At 37.3% G+C, this 23630-nt stretch overlaps 1 protein-coding gene across 2 annotated transcripts in view; it reads right to left on the bottom strand.

Moving 5' to 3' along the window:
• LOC148956615 (kelch-like ECH-associated protein 1) overlaps positions 1–23630 on the bottom strand; it is a 74194-nt gene that overhangs the window by 18717 nt on the left and 31847 nt on the right. For both annotated transcript variants that reach the window (XM_089086107.1, XM_089086102.1), the window contains exons 4-6: positions 19472–19636; positions 3444–3593; positions 1687–1926 (exon numbers count right to left, since the gene is read on the bottom strand). In XM_089086107.1, the coding sequence (XP_088942233.1) occupies positions 1687–1926; positions 3444–3593; positions 19472–19636 (555 nt within the window). The remainder of the gene's footprint in view (positions 1–1686; positions 1927–3443; positions 3594–19471; positions 19637–23630) is intronic.

Here is a 23630-nt window from a genome sequence, read left to right on the forward strand (position 1 = left end):
CCCCTGAAAACGTCTGTATACTTCCAAATAACCAATACTATGTGTTAACAGTGGGTAAAGTTCATAACTTTCAGCCCTCCCCCCGGGAAGTTCGGGGGATTAAGTCATCCTAAAGGACATACTTATAATATTTTCGAACATGCTGAACAAAATGGCTATGTCAAAATTTTGATCAGGTGTCTTTTGGAAAAAAATGAGCGGGGGGGGGGGCCTAGTTGCCCTCCATTTTTTTGGGTAACTTAAAAAGGGCACTAGAACTTTCAATTTCCATTCCAGTGAGCCCTCCCACGATATTCTAGGACAACTGGTTCGATACGATCACCCCTGGGAAAAAAAAAAACAAAAAAAAAACAAACAAACAAATAAACACGCACCCGTGATCTTTCTTCTGGCAAAAAATGCAAATATTCCACATTTTTGTAGATGGGAGCTTGAAACCTCTACAGCAGGGTTCTCTGATACGCGGAATATGATGGTGTGATTTTCATTAAGGTTCTATAATTTTTAGGGGGTATATCTCCCTTTTTTCGAAAATCAGCCAAATTTTCTCAGGCGCCTAATTTTTGATGGGTAGGATTAAACTTATATATTTGAAATCAGCATTAAAATGTGATTCTTTTGATGTATCTATTTGTATCAAAATACCATTTTCTAGAGTTTCGGTTACCATTGAGCCGGGTCACTCCTTACTAACAGTTCGTTACCACGAACTGTTTGATAATTCAGTTAATTTAAGCCTTTGTTTAGAAGAAAAACATTTTCTTCTAAATTCGCCAATAAAGAAGACAAAGGATGGGTATTAAAGGAACTATGTGTTGAAGCATCTGCATGTGAAGCATCATATACTTCAAAATTTATGCGCAAAGATGAGAAGGATCAATATGAGGTAATGAGGAACTATGCGTTGAAGTATCTGATTAACAATACATATTAGTCATATAATTCACAGTTTATCCAAAAAAATTAACTGGACAAACTTGAGGTAAGTATATTTAAAAGTTCGATGCATTTAAGCCTTTGCTTATAAAAAAAACTTTATTTTCCTAGATTTATTATTATGCCAACTAAGAAGAAAACGGATGAACGATAAATGAAATTTATGTTGAAGTATCTGACTAATAATACATATTAGTCATGTATTTCAAAATTTATCTACAATGATTAACTGGATCAATTTATGGTAAGCATATTAGATAATTCAGTTCATTCAAACCTTTAGTTGCAAGAAACACTATTTTTTTAGGTTCACCATAAATGGCAAAAAAAGAAGACAAAGGATGAGCAATAAAGGAACTATGTGTTGAGGCATCTGACTAATAATCCATATTAGTCATATACTTCCAAATTTATCCATAATGGTGACTGGATCAATTTGAGGCAAGCATATTAGATAATTCAGTTTATTTGAGCCTGTACGTACAAGAAAAACTTTTCTAGTGTCACCATATATGCCAACAAAGAAAACAAAAGATGAGCATCAACGGAAGTATGTGTTGAAGCAACTGGCTAATAATATATATTAGTCATATAATACCAATCAACCAAAAGTACTTTTTTTTCTGGAAACAAAGCATCAACATAAAGAGTCAAGGCGAAAGAAGTACGGTTTTCCATTGGGAAATAAAATGTCCAAACATTGTCAAAAGGAACCTAGAAAGTCCTAGAACTATAAAGACATCAATTTACCTTCTCTAGCAAGTCACATTTGGCCATTTGTTCTACAATATATGAGGGAGAAAGAAATTGACATCTAACAGCGCCAAGAATGGCCTCCATTTTTGGCCGTCTAGTTTCCTCATCAGCTCGAACCCAACGGACCACTGCTTCGTACACTTCTCTTTCGTCATTTATATTTAATCTATCATTTTGAATTAAGTCTACTAATTGACAAGGGGACACTTGTAAAAATTCCTCTTCTTTCGTCACCTGGAAGTGTTAAAACCATTATTCATTTTCCGATCAGGATAAATATTATAGATATTTGGGCATACATAGAATCTTTTGAACCTTCACTAGTTTTTTTGTATTCCCTGCTTTTTGTATCATGGTTATATGAAAATTGCAACTTGTAATCAACATCTTGACTGACGAATTAAAACGCTTTGAACTAGTTTTATTTGGGGTTTCAGAAACTCGCATCCCAGGGGTGGGAAACATGAAATTAGGTAAGAATTTATTTACTTGGGCAGGAAGGATGGGGTGCATAGGCAGGGAGCAGGGCTCATGATGAATAAGGTAGCTGCTAAAATTTGTCTAGGTTGAGATGGTATTAATAATAGGATGCTAGTGGGTTTCATTGCACTAAAAAATGCAACGAAACAACAAAATTAGGTACTTGTGTATTATCCCGAACACACTCAAGAAGTAAAACTAGGTTAATCCTAATGAAATATACCACAACTCAAGAAGTAAAACTAGGTTAATCCTAATGATGAAAATATAATAATTTAGAAACAAAATTAAGGCCACTACAACAAAGAATTATGGAAAGCAGGCCGCCCAGAACGCATTATATTAAATCGTTAACCGCCTCTATATATTAAATATTTAATTAAAATATACGTGCATCCAACTTTTTCACGAAAGAATAAGCTAATTATAACTGAACATGAAAGAAAAAGTGGTTTTACTAAGATCAAACAAAGTAACTTCTTGAGTGTGTTCGGAATAATATACAAGTACCCAAAATTATACATGAAATGTGGAACGTTCTGATTTATTTAATGAAAATAACAAACCGTTTCGCAAAAGGAATAAATCAGTAAAGCTTACCAAAATCTGTACAAAAATTTCCCCAGACAGGACATCATGCCCTTTGGACGACAAGTTCTCCAAAAGCTTAATTCTTTGGGGTTTAGACATGCAAGTTGGGCTGTGGAGATTCAAGACTTGGCCTTGGAACGCATTTCATACTGATTTCTCTTCCTATTTTTTTAATCAGGAAAACTGATAACTAAAAATTTACCCATAAGAAAAATGAAAATTCTCACACTGGCCCCTTTGCGGCACAGGTCATGGATACTTTACACACTTATCTATCTTTAAGATCCGAGCTGTTAGCCCCAGCAAGGCCACACCCAGAGAGGGAGGGGGGGGGGGTTGAACTCCCCCCCCCAAATGTTTGTCTGACTCGTAAAAACGTAACAAAAATAGATATAAACAAATTTTGTATGCGTTTTTTGTTTTTTTGTTTAACCCCCCCCCCCCCGAAAAAAAATCCTGGGTACGGCCTTCAGCCCCAGCATAAACCAAAAATTTTATTCAGTGAAAAGTATTTGGTTCTAGTGAAATTGTTGCTATAAAATGAAAAAAAAATCCTTAGGTGTACCTCTTATTTAATGGGAATCGAAGCGTTCAATTAGTCGAATTGCTTCACATGTAACAAGTCGAAATAAAACCACAAAGCCCTAGATTCAAAACTTCAACGGCGTAAAACAACATACCAACGCGAAGTGAGTTTGTATGAAAGCCTTTGCAGCTCTGTAGAGATCTTGACAACCATGCTGTTGCGCAAAATTGGCAATTCCTATTACGTTGCTTGGATCAAGATGATGTTCAAGAAAGGCACAACACGCCTCGACAATTGCATTGACCTGCAAACACAAAATTTATAGAAAAATTTTATGAAAAGGAAAAAATAAATAAATGTAGGGGAGACGTGGGTTCGCTGGAACAAGGGTACACTGAGACATGTGTACTTCCGCAAGAAAATATGGGGTAAAAAAAAGTTGTCTATGCGCATCGCGTTTGCCATCTATCACTAAAACTGTGGACGAAAAATAGTGACTGTTAGATGAAATTTCTTTCAAAGTTTTGAGGTGAGAAGTTTTTCTGTGTATTTTGAAAAAAAAGCCAGTGTGCAAGATTTTGAAGTAATTTAAGGTAAGCTCAGTTGGGGAAATGCATTAGTTCAGTTGGAATTGATCAATTTCTTGGCTTTTTGTTGATATATTCTTCATTTTGGCCGCTTGCCATCTACTGGTAGAGAAGCAATTTTTTTCTAGAACAGTGTCTATATGGTACTCTGGGATATTTGGTTCAGGGTACCTAATGACACGTCGAGTACATTGTGTCCCACGATACCCAAATGCTTACAAGCTGCTAGTAATCCTTAAAGAGTGGGAAGGGGGGGGGGGCGCTAAATTTATTTAGGAGCTGAAGGAGGGCGATAGACACATTAGCTGTATGGATGATGTCTTTAACGGGGATATCCCACTTTAAATTTGAAGAAATTGTGACGTCAAGTAGTTTAAATGAGGACACAGAAATTTCAGGAGGGATAGGATTGAGACAACAGGGCGAGGATTTGAGGAAACAAACCGGCAATATCATGAATTTAGAGGGGTTTACTGTTATGTCTAAGTCCAAGGCGTCATCTTCAATTTCATTGAGAATACTCTAGGGTCGCTTATTAAATTTCTGAAGCAAGTTTCAACAACCATCAGATCATCAACAAATTTCTATTGGTCAGGAAATTCCTTCGCTAGGCTGTTAACAATGACTGAAAAAAGGAGGGGGGCCCCCTTTTTTCGACCAGTTTTATCTTTTTAACTCTTTTATTGACTTTATGCAGTTAAATTATTTACATTTTTTTAGTGTCCCTTTTAATTTACATATATTTATATCTCGTTCTTTTTTTGTATTTATTCGCTTACTTTACCCGCCTTTTTTCTAGTGTCCCTTTTAATTCTTTTTCTGATTTGTATTTGTTGAAGTTTAGTTTGACAAGTTTTTTTTTTTGACTTTTTAATTGACTCTCTACAGTTTAATTATTGACTCATAAATTATTTCTATTTATCGTTGTTGTTTTTTGCATTTTTGCCAGTTTTAGTGCAACCATATGATTTTTCGACTCCGAAGTCCGAATTTGGCCCTTTCTGGGCTTGTGGTAGATATTTTTAAAAATAAATATCTTATCTTATCCATCTAGCTGGGCTTAAACCTGACTATATCCTACATAAGTCCAACTCAAAATTATTTAAACTACAGTAAAACCGAACTGTACCCACAATCCGTCATTCTTCTCTTTTTCATATTGTCAACTCTTACCTTATTCAGGATGCCAAAAATCAGGAAGACCAACGCATCATTGTATGCTTAGAAGGCTGGAGATATGAAGAATGCAATTTATGCTCATCTAGATGGGATGCCACTCCGAGCGGCTGTAGAAGTTTATAGCATAAAACAACCTCCCTCGGCAGATATGCTAAAGCATATCGTGATGCGACAGACGACAGACGAAGAAAAAATGCAATTTTCTTTCACCCTTGGCTATGACAACAGAAGGGTATTTTTAAGTGAACAGGAGACATATCTTGACCATTATATACTGTAGGCTGCAAGAATGCACTATGGTCTAATTAGAAAGAAAGCAAATAGAACTTGCATGACAATTGGCTAAGATGAATTATGTTACATACCCTGCAAATTGGGATGAAGAAGAAATTGCTGGTGAAGACTGGTTGAAAGTTTTTCTTCAAAGACATCCCTCTATCTCACTGCGTCGACTGGAGCTTACCAGCATTCATAGAAACCTAGGATTCAATCGCCTGGCTGTTGATGTATTTTACAACAACCTTTGTGAGCTGTACTCGAAGCTCAAGTTTCCTGCTAGTCGTATTTTCAACATGGATGAAATAGGGTTCACAAATGTCCGAACAAAATGCCAAAAAGTGCTGACTCCCAGGGGTGCCAAAAAAAAAAAAAAACTTGCCTGGGCTACTTCACAAGAAAGGGGGAAGCTGGTAACAATGGTTGGAACAGTGAGCGCTATGGGCGGATTCATTCCGGCTTTCTTGATCTTCCCGCGGACCCGTTTTGTTCTCAGGCTTCTTGATGGAGCTCCTCCCGGAACTGCTGCTGTTGCAAGTGGTAAGCCTGGTAATGCCTGGATGACAAAGGACTTGTTCAGGCAGCAATAAGAGCATTTCATTTCTCATGTGCATCCATCCCCTATTGAGCCTGTCTTACTTCTGATGGATAACCATGATAGCCACACAAGTTTTGATGCAGTGTCGTATGCTAAAGAAGTAGGAATACATCTACTTACCTTTCCACCACATACATCTTGAAAACTGCAACCTCTTGATGTTTCAGTGTATGGCCCTATAAAAAATTACTGGTGTCAAGCAATTGAGAAGTGGCTGAGATCTCACCCTGGCAGAGCAGTGACTGAGTACAAAATAAGTCAGTTGCTTGGAGAGTCCTTCCCAAAAGCATTCGCTCCCGCAAACATTGTCAGTGGGTTTTCACAGCCTGGTATCTTCCCTTTCACCACTGATGTCTGGCCAGAGAGTGATTTTCTCCCAGCTCTGCAGACTACAAGTAGAGCACCTCCTTCTACACCAGAGGAACAGTCAATTGCATGTGAGGATGATTTGTCAGAGACTGATGGAGTCGTGGGTGACTTGCCTCGCCAATTTCAAAATTTATACTGGTCCTTGCTTGTTCAACCAGAAGATATAGCTCCACTACCAAAGAGAGAAGCTGCAAATCGGAACAGAGGCAGAAAACCTGTTCAGTCAAAGGTACTTACATCTACACCCGTGAAAGATGCTATTCATGCGGCAGAAACTGAAATGAGACAGAAAAAAGAAAGGAAGGAGTCAAAATTGAAAGGGAAAAAAGCGTTGTGCAAGAAGTCAAAACACCAGCCAAAAGAAAGACATGACCAAAAAAAAATACTTAACCTCAGTAACCAAAGTGAAGAGGAGCAGGGTGTTGTGTGTGACGATAACTCGGAAGACTCTTTCTGATCTGAAGACCTAAGGATTGCTATGGATCAAAACAAAACAGATGCGATAAAACCTGGTGATTTCGTTTTGGTGGAGTACAAAGACAAGAAGGGTTCAAAATTTTATACTGGTGAGGTCCTAAAAGAACTAGGTGATGGTTACTTTGTCAACTTCCTGAAAAGGCAACTCCCATCTTGGAAGTTTGTGTTCCCCAGTGAAAGAGAAGAGGCCTTTGTGAATGCTCAAGAGGTCAAATTGCGTCTTCCAGTTCCTAGGGTATATGGTGGGACTGAACGCGTTTCAAAGATGATTATTTTTTAGATTGATCTATCTAAATATGCGGTTGAATGAGAGAAACTGGCAAAATTATGTTGCTGTAGTGCCTACCTTTTTGACTTGTACCTGAAAAGTTTTTGCATGTTTTGTAACATGTTTTTTCTTAATAACTGAAAACAAATTTGTATTAACAACTATGTCCCAGAGTACCTTGAAATTGTACCATAGCACCCAGCTCATGGGTACTATGGGACAAAATCAGTGCATTCAGAAAACGAACGGGCTCAACCTCTGTTATAAGCTTTGAAAAATAGAAAAATATATATTGAAATGGCGAATGATTAGGCTATTTCAGAGCCGGTTGATTCAGTAAAATCGAGTCAGAAATGCCTGAGATATACATCTTGAAGCTGAACATGTCCCAGGGTAGCCATATCTCCCCTATTTAATTTCTCAATAAATCAAGAACACCAATTCATATACACATGTCCAGCCCTTAAAGGGAGGGTATCAAAGTAACAAACGGAAAATTATACTTCTAAACTCTAATTTCTAGAATTTTTCTAGAAAAATACTCGCGGCCAACCTTAGACCTCCGTCCTTTCCAACAGCAGGCATTAGAATCTAAAAAATTATAACAAACAACTTTCTTTAATTTACACCCTTTTGGCTTATATCTTACAATTTAACAGCTTTTTAACATTTTGTTTTTCCGTTTATTTTGTTTTAACTGCTTATTTTCGGTAATTTCATGATTTTAACACCTGGTTTTTTGTTTCTCTGAGTTTTAACAGCACGTTTTTTGTAATTCCAACTTTTAACATTTCACTTTTTTCATTTTAATTTTTAAATTAGTTATTTTTATCTTTTTCAAGATTTATATATTTCATCCGGGACATACGAATGTATCGGCATTTCCGGAACTCACAGCCCTGACTTTTTTAGACTGTGGGGTTATATAAGGATGCTTTTGGGTCGGTCGTCCTCATTGACTTTCTTTAATTTTGGCCTTTTTGCTTATATCTTACCTTGCCATACATTTTTAAAGTCACAGAGAGAGGGGGCACCTCACGACTCCGTATAGGGACACCAGAGAGGCCTCTTGACATCGCATAAGGACATAGGATACGCTTCGTCCATCTTGGGGTCCTTATGGGGCTTAGGAACGTCTTTCTTTAATTCACACCTTTTTTGTTTATATTTTACGATTTATCGGCTTTTTAAACGTTTTGTTTTCCGTTTGTTAAGTTTTGTTCGTTTTCTGTATTTTTCGTTTTCTGTTCGTTTGTTCGTTTTCTGTATTTTTGTGATTTTCGTTTTCTGTATTTTCGTTTTCTGTATTTTCGTTTTCTGTAATTGTTCGTTTTCTGTATTTTTATGATTTGATCATTTAGTTTTAGAGAAATTCAAGTTTTATAGTACTTAATCTTAACTTTTTTCGAAATTTTAATGTTTCACACGGCATTTGGCTACCCAGCGATCGCAATATCTTTTTAGCCATTCTAAGTGATCGTAAGAGGATTTTTTTTATATTGAGGGTAGTGTGAGGATTAGGAACGGATAATAGGGGGCACAGATGAGCAAATCGCCGCAGCCTGTAGAGGGATAACGCATGATGGATGTTTACTTTGCCGACTTGGAGTTTTCTGTGGTTGGTTTTTAGCCTTTGGTAAGTGTGTTGTCAGAAATTTATAGTTTGCAAGGTTAAGTTTGATTTTCGTGGTTTCTATGGTATATTTCTTAGAATTACTGAGTCCTACTGAGTCGTATTCTTAGTAGGAGGCCTCCCCCAGGCTACTCAGCGCATCCCAAGGTGGTGGATAGGGGAATGTCCTACAGATATGTAGGATACCTCCATAGGAGGCGCGGACCTAAGGGGGACCTAGTTCCTGGGGGTCCATAATTGAAACTGGGACACCCTAGCCCGGGGTCATAAATACAGGCGTAGGAGGAGGAAGGCCCCTAAGATGTACACCGTATAGGGCCCACCTGCGTGTGGACACTTCCCGGCGGTTACAAACCCTCCCCCAGCAATGGGTCAAATTGTTTGGTGCTGCAGAACACCGAACGAGAGGATCCCTTTCTAGAGGGACAACTGTGAAGGGCAGATGATCCAGAACCATGGACAATGGCCTCTGCTAAGGATAGAGAGGAATTGCATACCGCTATCCTGACAAAAGTGCCACGAAACTCCTTCTCTTTTATATGAAATGGCAAAACATAGAATAAGAACCTGTGCTACCGCGTCCGGGGCAACCATATGTCTGATATCTAGAGTAATAAATAGTAGAAATGATAATAACGATGATAATGATAATGTTTTATTTACCGCGTCCGGGGCAACCGACGATTATTTAACCGATTTGATGACTTTAACCGAAAGACATCACTTTCACTCAGAAAGTTAAACATACGAACACTTGCTAAACCGGGAAACAAGAAATTAATTTGAAATGAAATAACCGCTACCATCGGGATATTATTGGATTATCAGAGGCCCACCTTCCTTTAAATGGAATAGAAACCATAAACGGGAACAGCCTCATCACCTCAGGACGAAGTGACGGTGTTCACCGTCAAGGTGTTGGCTTTCTACTCTCAAAACGTGCTAAAAAATCTCTACTTGCCATAAATCCACTCTCAGAGCGTATCATTACTGCCGGTTTTAAGGGATCCATCGCTAAAATTTCTATCATCCAAGTTTATGCCCCCGCCTCTTCCCGGAGTGACCAAAATGTAGAAAACTTCTACGTCCAGCTCCAACACACAATAGACCAGGTGCCCAAGAAGGATGTTCTGTACGTCATTGGGGACTTTAACGCTATCGTCGGACAATCAAATGCAGGTTTCGAAGACGTAATGGGCAAGTTTGGACATGGAAGACAAAACCTTGGGGGGAAATGGACATAGATTTCTGTCGTGATAACAAGCTTTTCATTACCAACACAATGTTTCGACATATAGAACGCAGAAAGGTCACATGGAGATCCCCAGACAGCCAAACCTCAAATATGATTGACCTCATACTGGTCCGTAAGTGTTGGAAGTCGTCAGTGCTGAATACAGTATCTTTGGCCGGTGGTGATTTTGACTCACACCATGTTCTAGTCATGTCAGAACTCCGTATGCGCCTCCAAAAACCCCAACCCTCTAGGAAAAGCTACCCAAAATACCGTATCGATCTCCTAAAAAACATCGAAACAAGAAACAAATATAAAACTGCTCTCTCGAATAGGCTGTCAAGCATCCAACTCACGGGAATCCCAACCACCAAGGAAGTCGACCGCCTGGTTGGTGAAAGCGCTTCAATCATCAGAGAAACGGCTCATGAAATCTTAGTCCCGCTCTGATAAACCATGGATCACACCCAAAATCATCGATATCTTTGCTGAAAAACATATTCACGCCAACAAACAAGACCAACAAAGCCAGGATGAATACAAGAGGTTAAAACGTCTAGTAGAGAAAAAAATACGACAGGCTCTGCGCCAATACGTCAACGACAAGTGCTATGAATGCGAAGACGCCTTAAAAAAAATGACAGCCACTACATGTAAAAAAAAAGTACGAGAACTGTCGAAAAAGAAACCTGCGGCAGCAACAACCCTGTTAGATAAACATGGATAACTCATCCCAGATTCTGAGGAGAGGTGGGAACGCTGGAAGGAACACTTTTGCCAGAAACTGAACCCCACAATAACCCCTGGCCCATCTATCCTACTGTCTTTTCAACTTCCGGTGTACCCAGTAGATCCAAGTCCACCACCATTACGAGAACAGGTAGTTGCTGCTATACAATCCTTGAAAACAAATAAAGCTCCTGGCCCAGATGGCATACAGTCAGAACTACTTAAGTCGGGCCCAGAAGAACTGGTTGACATCTATCATAAAGTCACAGTAGGCATCTGGGAAACCGGCCACTTTCCCAGATCTTGGGCGAAAGCCATGATTGTCCCCCTTTACAAAAAGGGTGAAAAAGGCGAGTGTAATAACTACAGACCAATTAGTATAACCAGCCAACCGGCAAAGATCCTCACGAAAATCCTACTTGACCGACTAAAATCCCTGACAGACCTCATTTTAGAGGAATATCAGGCCGGCTTTTGAAGAGATCAATCTACTATAGATCATGTATTTTCCACCCGGGAACTGATGGAGAAAAATATAGAAATTGCGAAAGAATTGCTCTTATTTTTTATTGACTTTAAACAGGCCTTCGATTTAATATGGCGCAACGGGCTTTGGCGCATATTTCTGCATTATGGAGTTCCCAAAAACATAGTAACGTTGATTAAATATATGTATTTGAACTTCTGTACCCAGGTTCAGACGCCTGAGGGATTGACAGAAGAGGCCCAGACGTCAGGAGGTGTTCTTCAGGGTTGCCTCCTATCCCCTCATCTATTTAATCTGTTTCTAAATGCAGCTTTACCACTTTCTGCATTTAGAAACACGCAGACGACATCGTGAAAATTAACAGTTATGAACATCTCCTCCAAACAGACACAAACGAGATAGTGTCAGCAACCGAAGCCCTTTGAGATGGTTGTTAACACAACAAAAACGAAAGTCATGCGGGTATACAGAGACTCTGCAGCCAGAGCCACACAGCTAACCATAAAAGGAGAGCAAATTGAAAATCTAGAATCTTTTGTCTACCTCGGCAGTATTTTAACCTCTAACAACGATTGCTCAAAATCAATTAGGTGTAGACTGGGCCTTGCAACCAGCAGCTTCAAGAGCCTATCATCAATTTGGAAAAGTAAATTACTATCAAAATCATTGAAGGTCCGGTTCTTTAACTCTCTCATAATCCCCATTGCTATGTATGTAAGTAAAACATGGTCAATCAAAGCTGATGACGAAAACTCCGCATTTGAAACAAAATGTCTCCGTCGCATAACAGGGATCACCTACATCGACCGAGTATCCAATGAAGACCTCCGTAAACTCCTCCACTGCTCATACACTATCATGGACCGAATTAGAAGTCAGCAACTCCGCTGGGTTGGTCATATGCAACGAATGTCATCAAATAAACTCCCCAAAATCATGTTTGAAGGACGGGTAAATGGCACACGACCTCGTGGCCAACCTGGCAAGAGATGGTACGACAACTTCAATGGCCAGAACCTCCCCCAACTCCTGCGTCTTGCACCAGATAGAACCGAATACCCTCGCCATATCCAACAACTAGTGAGAAGAGAAGAAGCCCCAATGCAGCCACAAAGGCCGGATGGGACATATGTCATTTCTTAGAATTCCAAAATGCATGCTGACTGAAACTTATAAATTAGGATGTCTAGTCTAGTATTTCATGGTTTGACTTGTGTGAAGCTTATAATTGGGAGGTTTAGTTTGCTGTTTCGTGTTTTATCCTGTCTGAAATTATGAAATTGGGATGGTTTGTTGGATTTTTCAGGATTTTCAGACTTGGGTTTCTTAGCTTTTCGTGGATGTATGGTGCCTGAAGCTTATTATTTGATACGTTTACTTTGATAGTTCGTGGTTTGACTTGTCTGAAATTTTGATTTGGGATGTTTAGTTGGCTGTTCGGGCTTTACCAGTGTTAGATTTCTTAGCTTTTCGTGGGTGTGTAGTGTCTGAAGCTTATTATTTTGGGTGGTCAGTTGGCTAAAAATTATAAATTGAGATGCATAGTCTGATATTTCGTAGTTTGACTTGTCTGACAGTTATTATTTGGGCTTTTCCGGGTTTGGTTTCTTAGTCTTTGGGTTATTAGAACTTTATGGTTTGATATGTTAAGTTTGCTATTTCTTAGACTTTCGTGGGTGGGTGTTGTCTCAAACTTATAATTTGGGATGTTTCATGCTTTGACTTGATGACTTGTGTTAAATTTAGGATTTTAGATATTCAGGTTGCTACTTTGACCTATGCTTAGCTAGATTTCTTAGCCATTCGTGGGTGTGAGGTGTCTGAAGCTGAAGATTTTTTGCGTTCAGTTTGCTATTTCGTTGTTTATTTTCTTAAAACTGGGGAGGTGTGTGTTGGCTGAAACTTATAAATTGGGACGTTTATTTCATGGTTTTACTTGTGTGAAACTTATGATTGAGATGTTTAGCTTGCTATTTCAGCCTATTCTAAGCTAAGCATCTTAGCATTTGTAGGTGTGTGGTGCCTGTAACTTATTATTTGAGATGTTTACTTTGGTATTTCGAGGTTTGACTAGTCTGAAAGTTCTGATTTGGCCCTTACCGAGCTTCGTTTCTTAGTCTCTGTATTGTTATAAATTTATGGTTTGATATATTTCACGCTTTGACTACAATTGCCAGCTACCCTCTTGAACATCAGAAAAGTTAGTTTAGATTCAAGTTGTTTTGTTTGTTTTTTTCTTCTTTTTTGTACGCTGAAAATGCCTTGTTCTATACGGGCGAAATATTCGTATGATTTTTCTTCTCTTCGTTTCCTTAACTGGCCAAAGACCCCTTTGTCATTTTATGATGCATTTCTTTGTTTTGTCATGGCTGGTCAGTTTGGCTTTGGATCTTTTGTTTTTTCTTAGAATTAATTAAAAAAAAAATTTCCACAAAATAAGTTTTTCAAAGAAAAGTAAAGAACTCCATTAAACAAAAAATGAGCAAAATAAAATCAAATAATCTATCAAGCGTGAAACTACCAAAAATCAGCACGATAAATAAATGAAACCCAAAAGGAACAGAAATTACAATAAATAACCGAGTCAAACTCAAAACGAGCAGAAATAACATAAGTTGGACACAAAACCCCTATGCCTTCCCATGGCCAGAACATAATTTGCACTTTACTGAAAAAAATACAAGTGAATGCGCATTGTCAGTTTAATATACATAGACTGATATTTAGTCATCAAAATGTTATTATTATTTGATTTACTAAAGTTATTTAAGTAAAAAAATTTATATTTTTTTCAGTAAAGCGCAAATTATGATCTGGCCTTGGGAAGGCATAGGGGTTTTGAGCCCAACTTATGTTAATTTCTGCTCATTTTGAGTTTGACTCGGTTATTTATTGTAATTTCTGTTCGTTTTGGGTTTCATTTATTTATCGATGCTTATTTGTGGTAGTTCCACGCTTGGTAGATTATTTGATTTTCTATTTGTTCATTTTTTTTGTTTCATGGAGTGCTTTACTTTTCTTTGAAAAGCTTATTTTGCGGAAATAGTTTTTTAATTAATTTTTGTTCGTTTTATATTGACATAATCTTGTCAGAGAAACGAAAATAATACTTTAAATCTTTTCTTCTTTTTAAGAATTTATATTTTGGCCTGCTATTTGTATACTAGTGAAACATTTTAAGCAGTTTTTAACGACATACACCCTATTAAAACTCAGGACACAAATAGTAGTGCTTAATTTAGTTTCATACCTCCTCTAATTGACCTGAAATGGAAAACTTGATACCATTCGCGAAAAATTCTGCTTACTTTCTTTGATAGCTTGAATACACTTACGCTATTTTAATTTGGTTCAATTTCAAGAGCAGAAGCACCCCTAAAAGTTTGAACATAATACCCTCAATTATTCTTCGGATGCTGCTGAGATACCTTATTGGGAATTAGCATTAACTCAATGCATTTTGATTAAATCTTATGGCAACATTTAGTTTTTAAACATAAAGTCAAATGGGAGGGTGGGCGTGGGAGGGGGATTAGTTTCCCTCCAATCACTTTCGACTATTAACAAGGGCACTAGCCCTTTGAATTTCCAATCGAATGAGCCTTTTTTGAAGTTTCTACGACAACGCCTTCTATAAAAAACCTTATATGCCCCCAGGGCATAACTTACAACCCTTGCCCTGAAGACGGTGGGGGAGTGTCCTCCCCCAAAAATAATTTCCATCTGGAAATCAACTACGCAAAACAAAATGGCTATCTCAAGATATTGATTGGATGTGTTTGGGGGAATGATGGGCGTGGGGGGGGGGTTAGTTGCCCTCCAATCACTTTCGACGATTAAAAAGGGTACTAGCCCTTTGAATTTCCAATCGATGAGCCTTTTTTGAAGTTTCTAAGATAACGCCTTCCATAAAAACATTAGACACCCCCAGGGCATAACTTATAGCCCTTACCCTAAGAGCTGTGGGGAGTGTTCTCCTTAAAAACGTAATTTATATCAGGAAATCAAGTATACTGAACAAAATGTCTATCTCAAAATTTGGATTGGATGTATTTTGTGAAATGGTGGGCGTGGAAAGGGTGTTAATTGCCTTACAATCACTTTCGACAATTAAAAAGGGCACAAGCCACTCTAATTTCCAATTGAATGGGCCCTTTCCGAAGTTTCTACAACAACTTCTTCGATACAAAGTGCTCTGCTCTAAAAGGAAAAAATTATTAATGATACATTGGGCCAACATCATTCTTATATGCCCACAGGGCATAACTTAAAACTCTTGCCCCGAGGGTTGTGGGGGAGTGTCCTCCTCAAAAACATATTTTCTATCTGGAAGTCAACTATGCTGAACAAAGTGGCTATCTCAAAATTTTGATTGGATGTGTTTGTGGGAATGATGGGCGTGAAGGTGGGGGGGCCAGTTGCCCTCCAATCACTTTCGACTATTAAAAAGGGCACTAGCCCTTTGAATTTCCAGTCGAATGAGCCTTTTTTGAAGTTTGTATGACAACGCCTTCATTAAAAACCTTATATGCCCCCAGGGCATAACTTAAAACCCTTGCCCCAAAGGTTGTGGGGGAGTGTCCTCCTCAAAAACAAATTTTCTATATGGAAATAAACTACGCTGAACAAAATGGCTATCTCAAAATTTTGATTGGATGTGTTTAGGGGAATGATGGGCGTGGGGGGGGGGCTAGTTGCCCTCCGATCACTTTCGACCATTAAAAAGGGCACTAGCCACTCCAACTTCCAATCGAATGAGCCCTTTTTGAAGTTTCTACGACAATTTTTGTGCCCGGATCAGGAAGTGCCCGGGTATGGAGAGAGAAAAAGAGAGAAAACATTGTGCCCAAATCATTAAAACTACGTTGAATAATCTGACTATCTCAAAATTTTGATTGGGTGTGTTTGAGGGAATGATGGGCGTGGGGGGATAGTTGCCCTCCAATCATTTTCGACTATTAAAAAGGGCACTAGCCCTTTGAATTTCCAGTCGAATGAGCCTTTTTTGAAGTTTGTACGACAACGCCTTCATTAAAAACCTTATATGCCCCCAGGGCATAACTTAAAACCCTTGCCCCAAAGGTTGTGGGGGAGTGTCCTCCTCAAAAACAAATTTTCTATATGGAAATAAACTACGCTGAACAAAATGGCTATCTCAAAATTTTGATTGGATGTGTTTAGGGGAATGATGGGCTAGGGGGGGGGCTAGTTGCCCTCTGAGCACTTTCGACCATTAAAAAGGGCACTAGCCACTCCAACTTCCAATCGAATGAGCCCTTTTTGAAGTTCCTACGACAATTTTTTGTGCCCGGGTCGGGGTTTTAGTGCCCGGGTATGGAGAGAAAAAAAAAGAGAAAACATTGTGCCCAAATCATTAAAACTACGTTGAATAATCTGGCTATCTCAAAATTTTGATTGGGTGTGTTTGAGGGAATGATGGGCGTGGGAGGGCGCTACTTGCCCTCCCATCATTTTCGACGATTAAAAACGGCACTATCACTTTGAATTTCCAATCAAATGAGCCTTTTTTGAAGTTTTTATGGCAACACTTTCTATAAAAACCTTATATGCCCCCAGGGCATAGCTTACAACCCGTGCCCCGAGGGTTGTGGGGGAGTGTCCTCCTCGAAAAAGATATTTTCGGCCTGGAAATCAACTACGCTGAACAAAATTGCTATCTCAAAATTTTGATTGGATGTGTTTGGGGGAATGATGGGCGTGAGGGTAGGGGGGCTAGTTGCCCTCCAGTCACTTTCGACTATTAAAAAGGACACTAACCCTTTGAGTTTCCAATCGAATGAGCCTTTTTTGAAGTTTCTACGACAACGCCTTCTATAAAAACCTTATATGCCCCCAGGACATAGCTTACAACCCTTGCCCCGAGGGTTGTAGGGGAGTGTCCTCCTCAAAAACATATTTTCTATCTGGAAATCAGCTACGCTGAACAAAATGGCTATCTCAAAATTTTGATTGGAGTTTTTTGGGGGAATGATGGGCGTGGGGGGGGGGGGGCTAGTTGCCTTCCAACCACTTTCGACTATTAAAAAGGACACTAGCTACTCCGATTTCCAATCGAATGAGCCCTTTTCGAAGTTTCTACGACAACTTTTTCGATACGAAGTGCCCGGGTATGGAGAAGAAAGAAGAAAAAAAAAGAAAAACAAATAATACATTGTGGTCACATCGTTATTTATTCACATCGCCTATGATCTGGGAGATGTGTGTAGCTGAAACTCATAAATTATGATGTTTGGCCTGGTATTTCATGGTTTAATTTGCGTGAAGCTCATGAATGGGATGTTAAGTTTGCTATTTTTTCCTATTTTGAGCAAAGTTTCTCTGCCTTTCAAAGGTGTATTGTCAAAATCTTATTGTTTGAGATAGATACTTTGGTAGTTCTTGGTTTGACTTGTCTAAAAATTATAATTTTGGAGGTTTAGTAGGCTGTTTGGGCTTTTATAGTTTGGTTTCTTAGCCCTTCATGGGTGTGCGATATCTCAAGCTTATTATTTGAGATATTTACTTTGGTATTTCGTGGTTAGACTTGTCTGGAATTTATTATTTGGTCTTTTCCGAGCATCGTTTATTAGCCTTTTATAGGTGTATTGTATGGAATTTATGGTAAAACTTTTCATTTAAAGTTTAAGAAAGCAAAGGAAACATACCCGAGAAACTTTAACAGAAGAGGTGAAAACACCTCTTGCTTTTAGCCCCAGCTTGGGATATATAGCCTAAAGTAAGGTTCCCCTTAGGAATAGTAATATAATGGCTTTACAAATTTTCCCGTCCCTTTTGGAGCACAGTGACACATTTCCTATTACCACTAGGGGATATAAAAGTTTGAAAGTTGTCCAGAGCTTTTTTTTCCAGTCCTCTGTTATAAGTTGGGATACTAGCATTCCTCCTAAAATGAAATTATTTATAAGCTGGCTTAGGACTGATCTAACTTGGATGGCAACTATTAAGTCAGCATCGGGTCATTTTTCTTTGTTGACTTAATACTGAAGTCCACCAACTATCTATTCACTCTACTTCGTTCATTGGCGTCAGGGGAAAATTCCCCTGGTCCTCCTCAGTTCTACTTGGGCTAGATGGCCGATTATAAGGGGTTTCAATTAGCATTTGATGTAAGTGAGCCGAATTTTTTTTCTTTATAGCAGTCATAGTTTTTTGGTATTTTTTTTCTGTTGGACATATAGAAGTGAAATCGTGTTCTACGATAATCAAAGAATGACGGAAGATCTCTCATGCGCCATTCCCACGAACAATCTCTCATACCAAGAAGAAATTAATGTTAAAAGTAACAGCTCTTTCTGTCTTCTTGTTATGGAAGAGATAAAAAAACAACAAAAAAACATGTAAATATAATAAATCAAGAAACAGCATAATCGTCTTGATATATTAACAAACAACGTAACTCAGCTATCAACAGGACTTTTCAAAACATATTTTTCATTCCTGACAACCTACGAATATTTATGTGGCGGGATATTGGATTTTGATTTTTCTATGAAAATTGCATATTGCACAATTTACTTAAATAGATTAGTGTCTGTATAAATTGAAAATTTGTGGGCAATAGCAACAACCTATTAAACTATTAGATTTAAGGGCGTTTTTCGAGGGAATACGCCGGGTTCCATATTTAGGAGTTAAATACATGTTTAAACAATGGCCAAATTATATAGAATATCAGATATTGGATAAAAAATTGCAAGAATCACAACCTTTTGGAACCACTTGCCAGGAAATTCTCCTTTGCATGTGCCTTATTAATAATTAAAGCCATTATTTTTAATATTGCTTTATTATTACTTAATAAGGTACAGAAGGAAGCAAGCAACTATTTCTGCAATTCTGCTTTTTGTACTTAACAAAGACCATTGTATGATACACCTAGAGACTTCATTATTTCATAAGTACTTACATCATTTTACAGAGAAAATTATCATTTAAAACGTTCATCCTCTATGATTTTCAGGAACCCTATTTTGTAGAGCGGGGGGGGGGGGGGACTAGCCCAAAAAATACCTTTTTATCTTCAGAATGACTAAATAGAAAAAAATCCTCACACCTCCTACATTTTAATAATTAGTACCACTGACACCTGCAGTTTTTATTTATAGAAGTACACAACGATGTCAATTCACGAAAATTTCGGGGGGAAAGAGATGCATTTTTCAACATCTAGGGGGGCAAATTGTGGTTTTTTTAAATAAGAATACTCCATCCTTGTGACAACCCTGGATTTGTGGCGGATGTTTGTCTTCTCATTCTACGAGTCTTCCATATTATATGTCTGTTATTTGCAAATAAATCAGTGATAGAAATTATTGCGACTTTACCTGAAACATGGTAGCAGCTGGCAGTATTTGGCAAATGGAGAGCTCATTGACACTAATTTCACCAGTATAGATAAAGTTTAGTAACTTATGCATGACTGTGGGACAAACACCTTGAAGTCTGATTGTATGGGCTTCCATTTCTTGACAACCTGATGTGAACATTGCCTAAAAACAGAAAATAACTTGATATTTCTTGAAATGAATCTGATGGAAACGAAAATATGACATATCTGATGTCGATATTTTCCATTATGGCAACATCTTCAGTCTTCATAACTTTGAATGTGCGGACTGAACAAACCACAAGTAGACGTTTTATTGCTGGGGCAGCAAGGTGTCCAACCAGAATTGCCGCTACTGATCTATCTTTAATTTTAGGAGAAATTAGAAATAAATTTAAAGCATATTGCTCCGGAATTAAAAAATTTTATATCTTTAATCCATATTGGAGTGTTAATAACTCGTTACAAGTGATAGATTCTTTGGCGAATTTTTCACCTAGAAGAGTCGATTAATTTGATTTTACTACTTTTTATAAAAAATTGTCACTAAATTTTTTATTATAAAAATTGAAAATGGTGATAAAGAAATCTTTTCTTTTTTCTAATATCGGATTTTTTAAAATTGATACTTATAATGAAAAAGCCCGATGGACGAATTTCTTTAGAAGTACTATTAATTCAAGATGTTATAGCTTGGATATGGTATACAATTTATTGGAATTTGTTCTATTTAATACATTTATAAGATTTAATGGGAATTTATATAAACAAACTGTAGGTATTCCTATGGCTGGGAATGCGAGTCCATTCATAGCAGACCTGTTTTTAAGTCAATTAGAACATGAATATATTATAAATAAAAATAGCCCAATTAATGTAAAATATAACCTTTCAAATAATAAAAGATATCTGGACGATCTCTTGGTCATAAATTGTGCAGAGTTTATTGAGATTTCAAAAAATATTTATCCACAAGAGTTAATTCTTGAGCCTAGCTATGGGATGGGACACTCCGACCATTTCTTAGATTTAAATATTAATATTTCAAATAATTATAAATTAGTTTTTAAATTATATAATAAAACGGATGATTTTAATTTTGAAGTAATTAATTTTCCATTTCTTGAAAGTAATATACATTCAAATATTACTTATTCGGCTTATTATTCCCAATTATTTAGGTATGCAAAAATATGCAGTAATTACACAGATTTTAAAAATAGATGTAAAAAGCTGAGCGAAAAACTTATCTTAAGAGGTTTTTCTGCCAAAAAAATTAGTTGGCAATTCAAAAAAATTTAGTTTTATGTATCATGAACTTTTAAGTAAATATACAAAAAATTATAAAGAAATACTGAATGATATTTTAATATAATTTCTCTTGCGCTTTTCTTTTTTTGGAAGTTTGACTTTGTAGGGGTTTTCAAACAAGCTTGAGGATCTTTAAATTGGTAATTGGTTCCAGATACCAATAAAAGATACATCTGGACATGTCTTCATTTGTTCCAGAATGGTCTCTTTCAGTGACCTCTGGGATTTTGTTATGGAGACATTGAAACACTTTTTGTATGTAATTTTTAATAGCTTGACTAGTATGCATGTATTTCACAAGTTTTACCTGACATAGGGTTACCATATAGATCTTATGGTAGAGGCTCCACCGTGCTGGGTAAAGAATGTAAAGCCTCGAAACCCGTTAAGGCAGGTGGCATTTCTTCTGATGAGCCCTAAATGGAAGGTTCTACTTGGAAATATTTTGCTAGATTTAAGGTGCTTTTGCTGGTAAATTTACAACGACTTATATTTATTGATGACAACTTTGCATGGATTTGGACTTTTCTATTTGGTTGACGGTTCGGGTATACTGTTTGGTCCTAGGTAGTTGGATAGATGGGTAAGGTAAAAGCCTCGTTCAAGTGCACATTTGTCTCAATTGCTGGATTAGGATGACAGGTTTTTTTTTTTTTTTTTTTTTTTTTTTTTTTTTTTTTTTTTTTTTTTTTTTTGCCAAGTAATTACCTCTTAAACATAATATATATATATATATATATATATATATATATTTTACGATTTTAGAGAGTAAGATTTTACGATTTCAGAGAGTAAATATAAAGATTTTACTAATGCTTTTCCCTCTAAATTTCCCCCCTTCCCCCTCACATCTTTTATTCACTTATATGATATTTTATATTTAAGTCCAAATTTGGGGCGGTATGCGTGGCTGTGTTGGCCTCGTCACAAGCATGAGGTATAATTATTATTTAAAAATAGACAAAAAAGAAAATATATAATATAAACAGGAGGTAATAAGATTGGAGGTGGAGCATGCGCGACTTTGTCGGGGTTCTTGAGAACTCGAGCTAACATTAATAATTAAAAAAAGGGGGAAATCATAGTTTATGATGAAAGAGTGGAATAAGTGCATATTATGAATTGATTTATCCCGAAAATAACATAAAAAATATCGGAATTTTCTAAACTAGATTAAGATATGTCAGGCTTCTTAGTAACAAGAATTATAATTCACTAAAAATCAGTTCAAAAGAAAAAAAAATCAAGAAAATAAGAATTTGACATTGCATGAAAAAGTGGCATGTAGGGATTCTTGGGGGAGGAGATATATCATATAAATTAGCCCTGAAATATAAAAGGAAATTGAAACATAGGTATATTTGCCCCATAGTTTAAAAAGAGAAATTTTCCCAGCTTCTGTTCAGCGATTGGGGCTAATTACTGTTATCATTTATTTTTGAATACAGTCAAAAGACTAAAATGTGAAAAATTTAGTTCAAAAAATTTGAAAAATTGAAAGTGTCAGGAATGAAAAATTGAAAGAGAAACAGAGTTAAAAGAAAAAAAAAAGAAAATAATCAGCCTTTTACCCAGTCTTAGGGAACAGGCAAGGCATCATTGATTTTCAACAATAAAAGAAGTAAAAAATCCATGCTAGTACATAAAAGATTTTGACGTGAGTGCGAGGTGTCCAAAGCACATCTAAACTGGAAGAGGGTACAAAAAAATGACTGTTCCCCGCCCCTTACTTTCAGTTAAATAGGATCTCCCATAAATCTAATCGCAATCATCTAGACTACTCTCAACCACTTTCTTTAAAATATTAAAGAAGGCTCTTAATTTCTTCAGATATGCTGTTTTTATTACTACCATCAGCTCGCTTAAGCACCAAGTCACCAGAGGCCAACACAGCTACGCACGCTCGTTCTTCATCACAATCTATATAAAGCATCCCTTTTTATCCCCAGTTAAGAAGTTCATATTTCCCTTTAATCCTTCCTTACAACATCTTCCTACCCCATTCGGGGACAAATGAGGTGGGCCCTAAATTCAGCCCTAAAAGTTTGGCTGAAAAGGACAATATTTGGCAAACTGTCGTCCTTTATCCGCAGAACATGTCCTAGTCATCTCAATTTTTCTCTAATTACAGCGCTAGAAAGCGGGATAATACCACATTTTTCGTATAAGTTACTGTTTGGAATACAGTGAGTCGGTCGGGTAACCAAAACAATTCGCAGACAATCCCTCTGAAAAAAATCAAGCAAATACTTCTCCGTTTTTTTCGAGCACCCACATTTCAGAACAATTCTTGACAAGTGTCATCTCTATAGCTTCCAGTATTGGCTTCTAGTCTTATCTTCCTATTTTTCCAAGATTTTTTCAACTGTGAGAAACACCCTGGGCCTTCGGCTATTCTACTTCTAACATCTTCACTGCATCCACCATCTTTGCCAATAATTTTATTTGGGCAAGTGAAGCTATTCACTTGATCGATCTTCTTCTTACCCAACATAATCTCTTCACCTTTACTTTATTCCCAATCTAATCGACTTAGTCTTCTTAACATTAATTTTCAAACCTATTCTTGCACTCCGAACTCAAAACTTCCAAAAAATCATTCATTTTGCTCACATTTTCATCCAGGACACTCAAACCATAATCTAAGTCTAAGAGACTTTTACTTCCCCATTTGATTCCATGCTCTCGCATAGCTTTTGTCATGTTCCTTTAGGACAAAGTCCTTCAAAAGATCCATGTAAATGGGCATAAAACGCAACCCTGCTTAAGTCCTGGTTCACTACGAAATAAGCTACTAACCTGATTTCCTACCTTAACCGCATCAATGTTTTTCTCGTATATAGTGC

This window comes from Artemia sp. Qi Xiang Cuo, chromosome 1, assembly GCF_049724085.1.
Source record: "Artemia sp. Qi Xiang Cuo chromosome 1, ASM4972408v1, whole genome shotgun sequence".
NCBI classification, from domain to species: Eukaryota; Metazoa; Arthropoda; class Branchiopoda; order Anostraca; family Artemiidae; genus Artemia; species Artemia sp. Qi Xiang Cuo.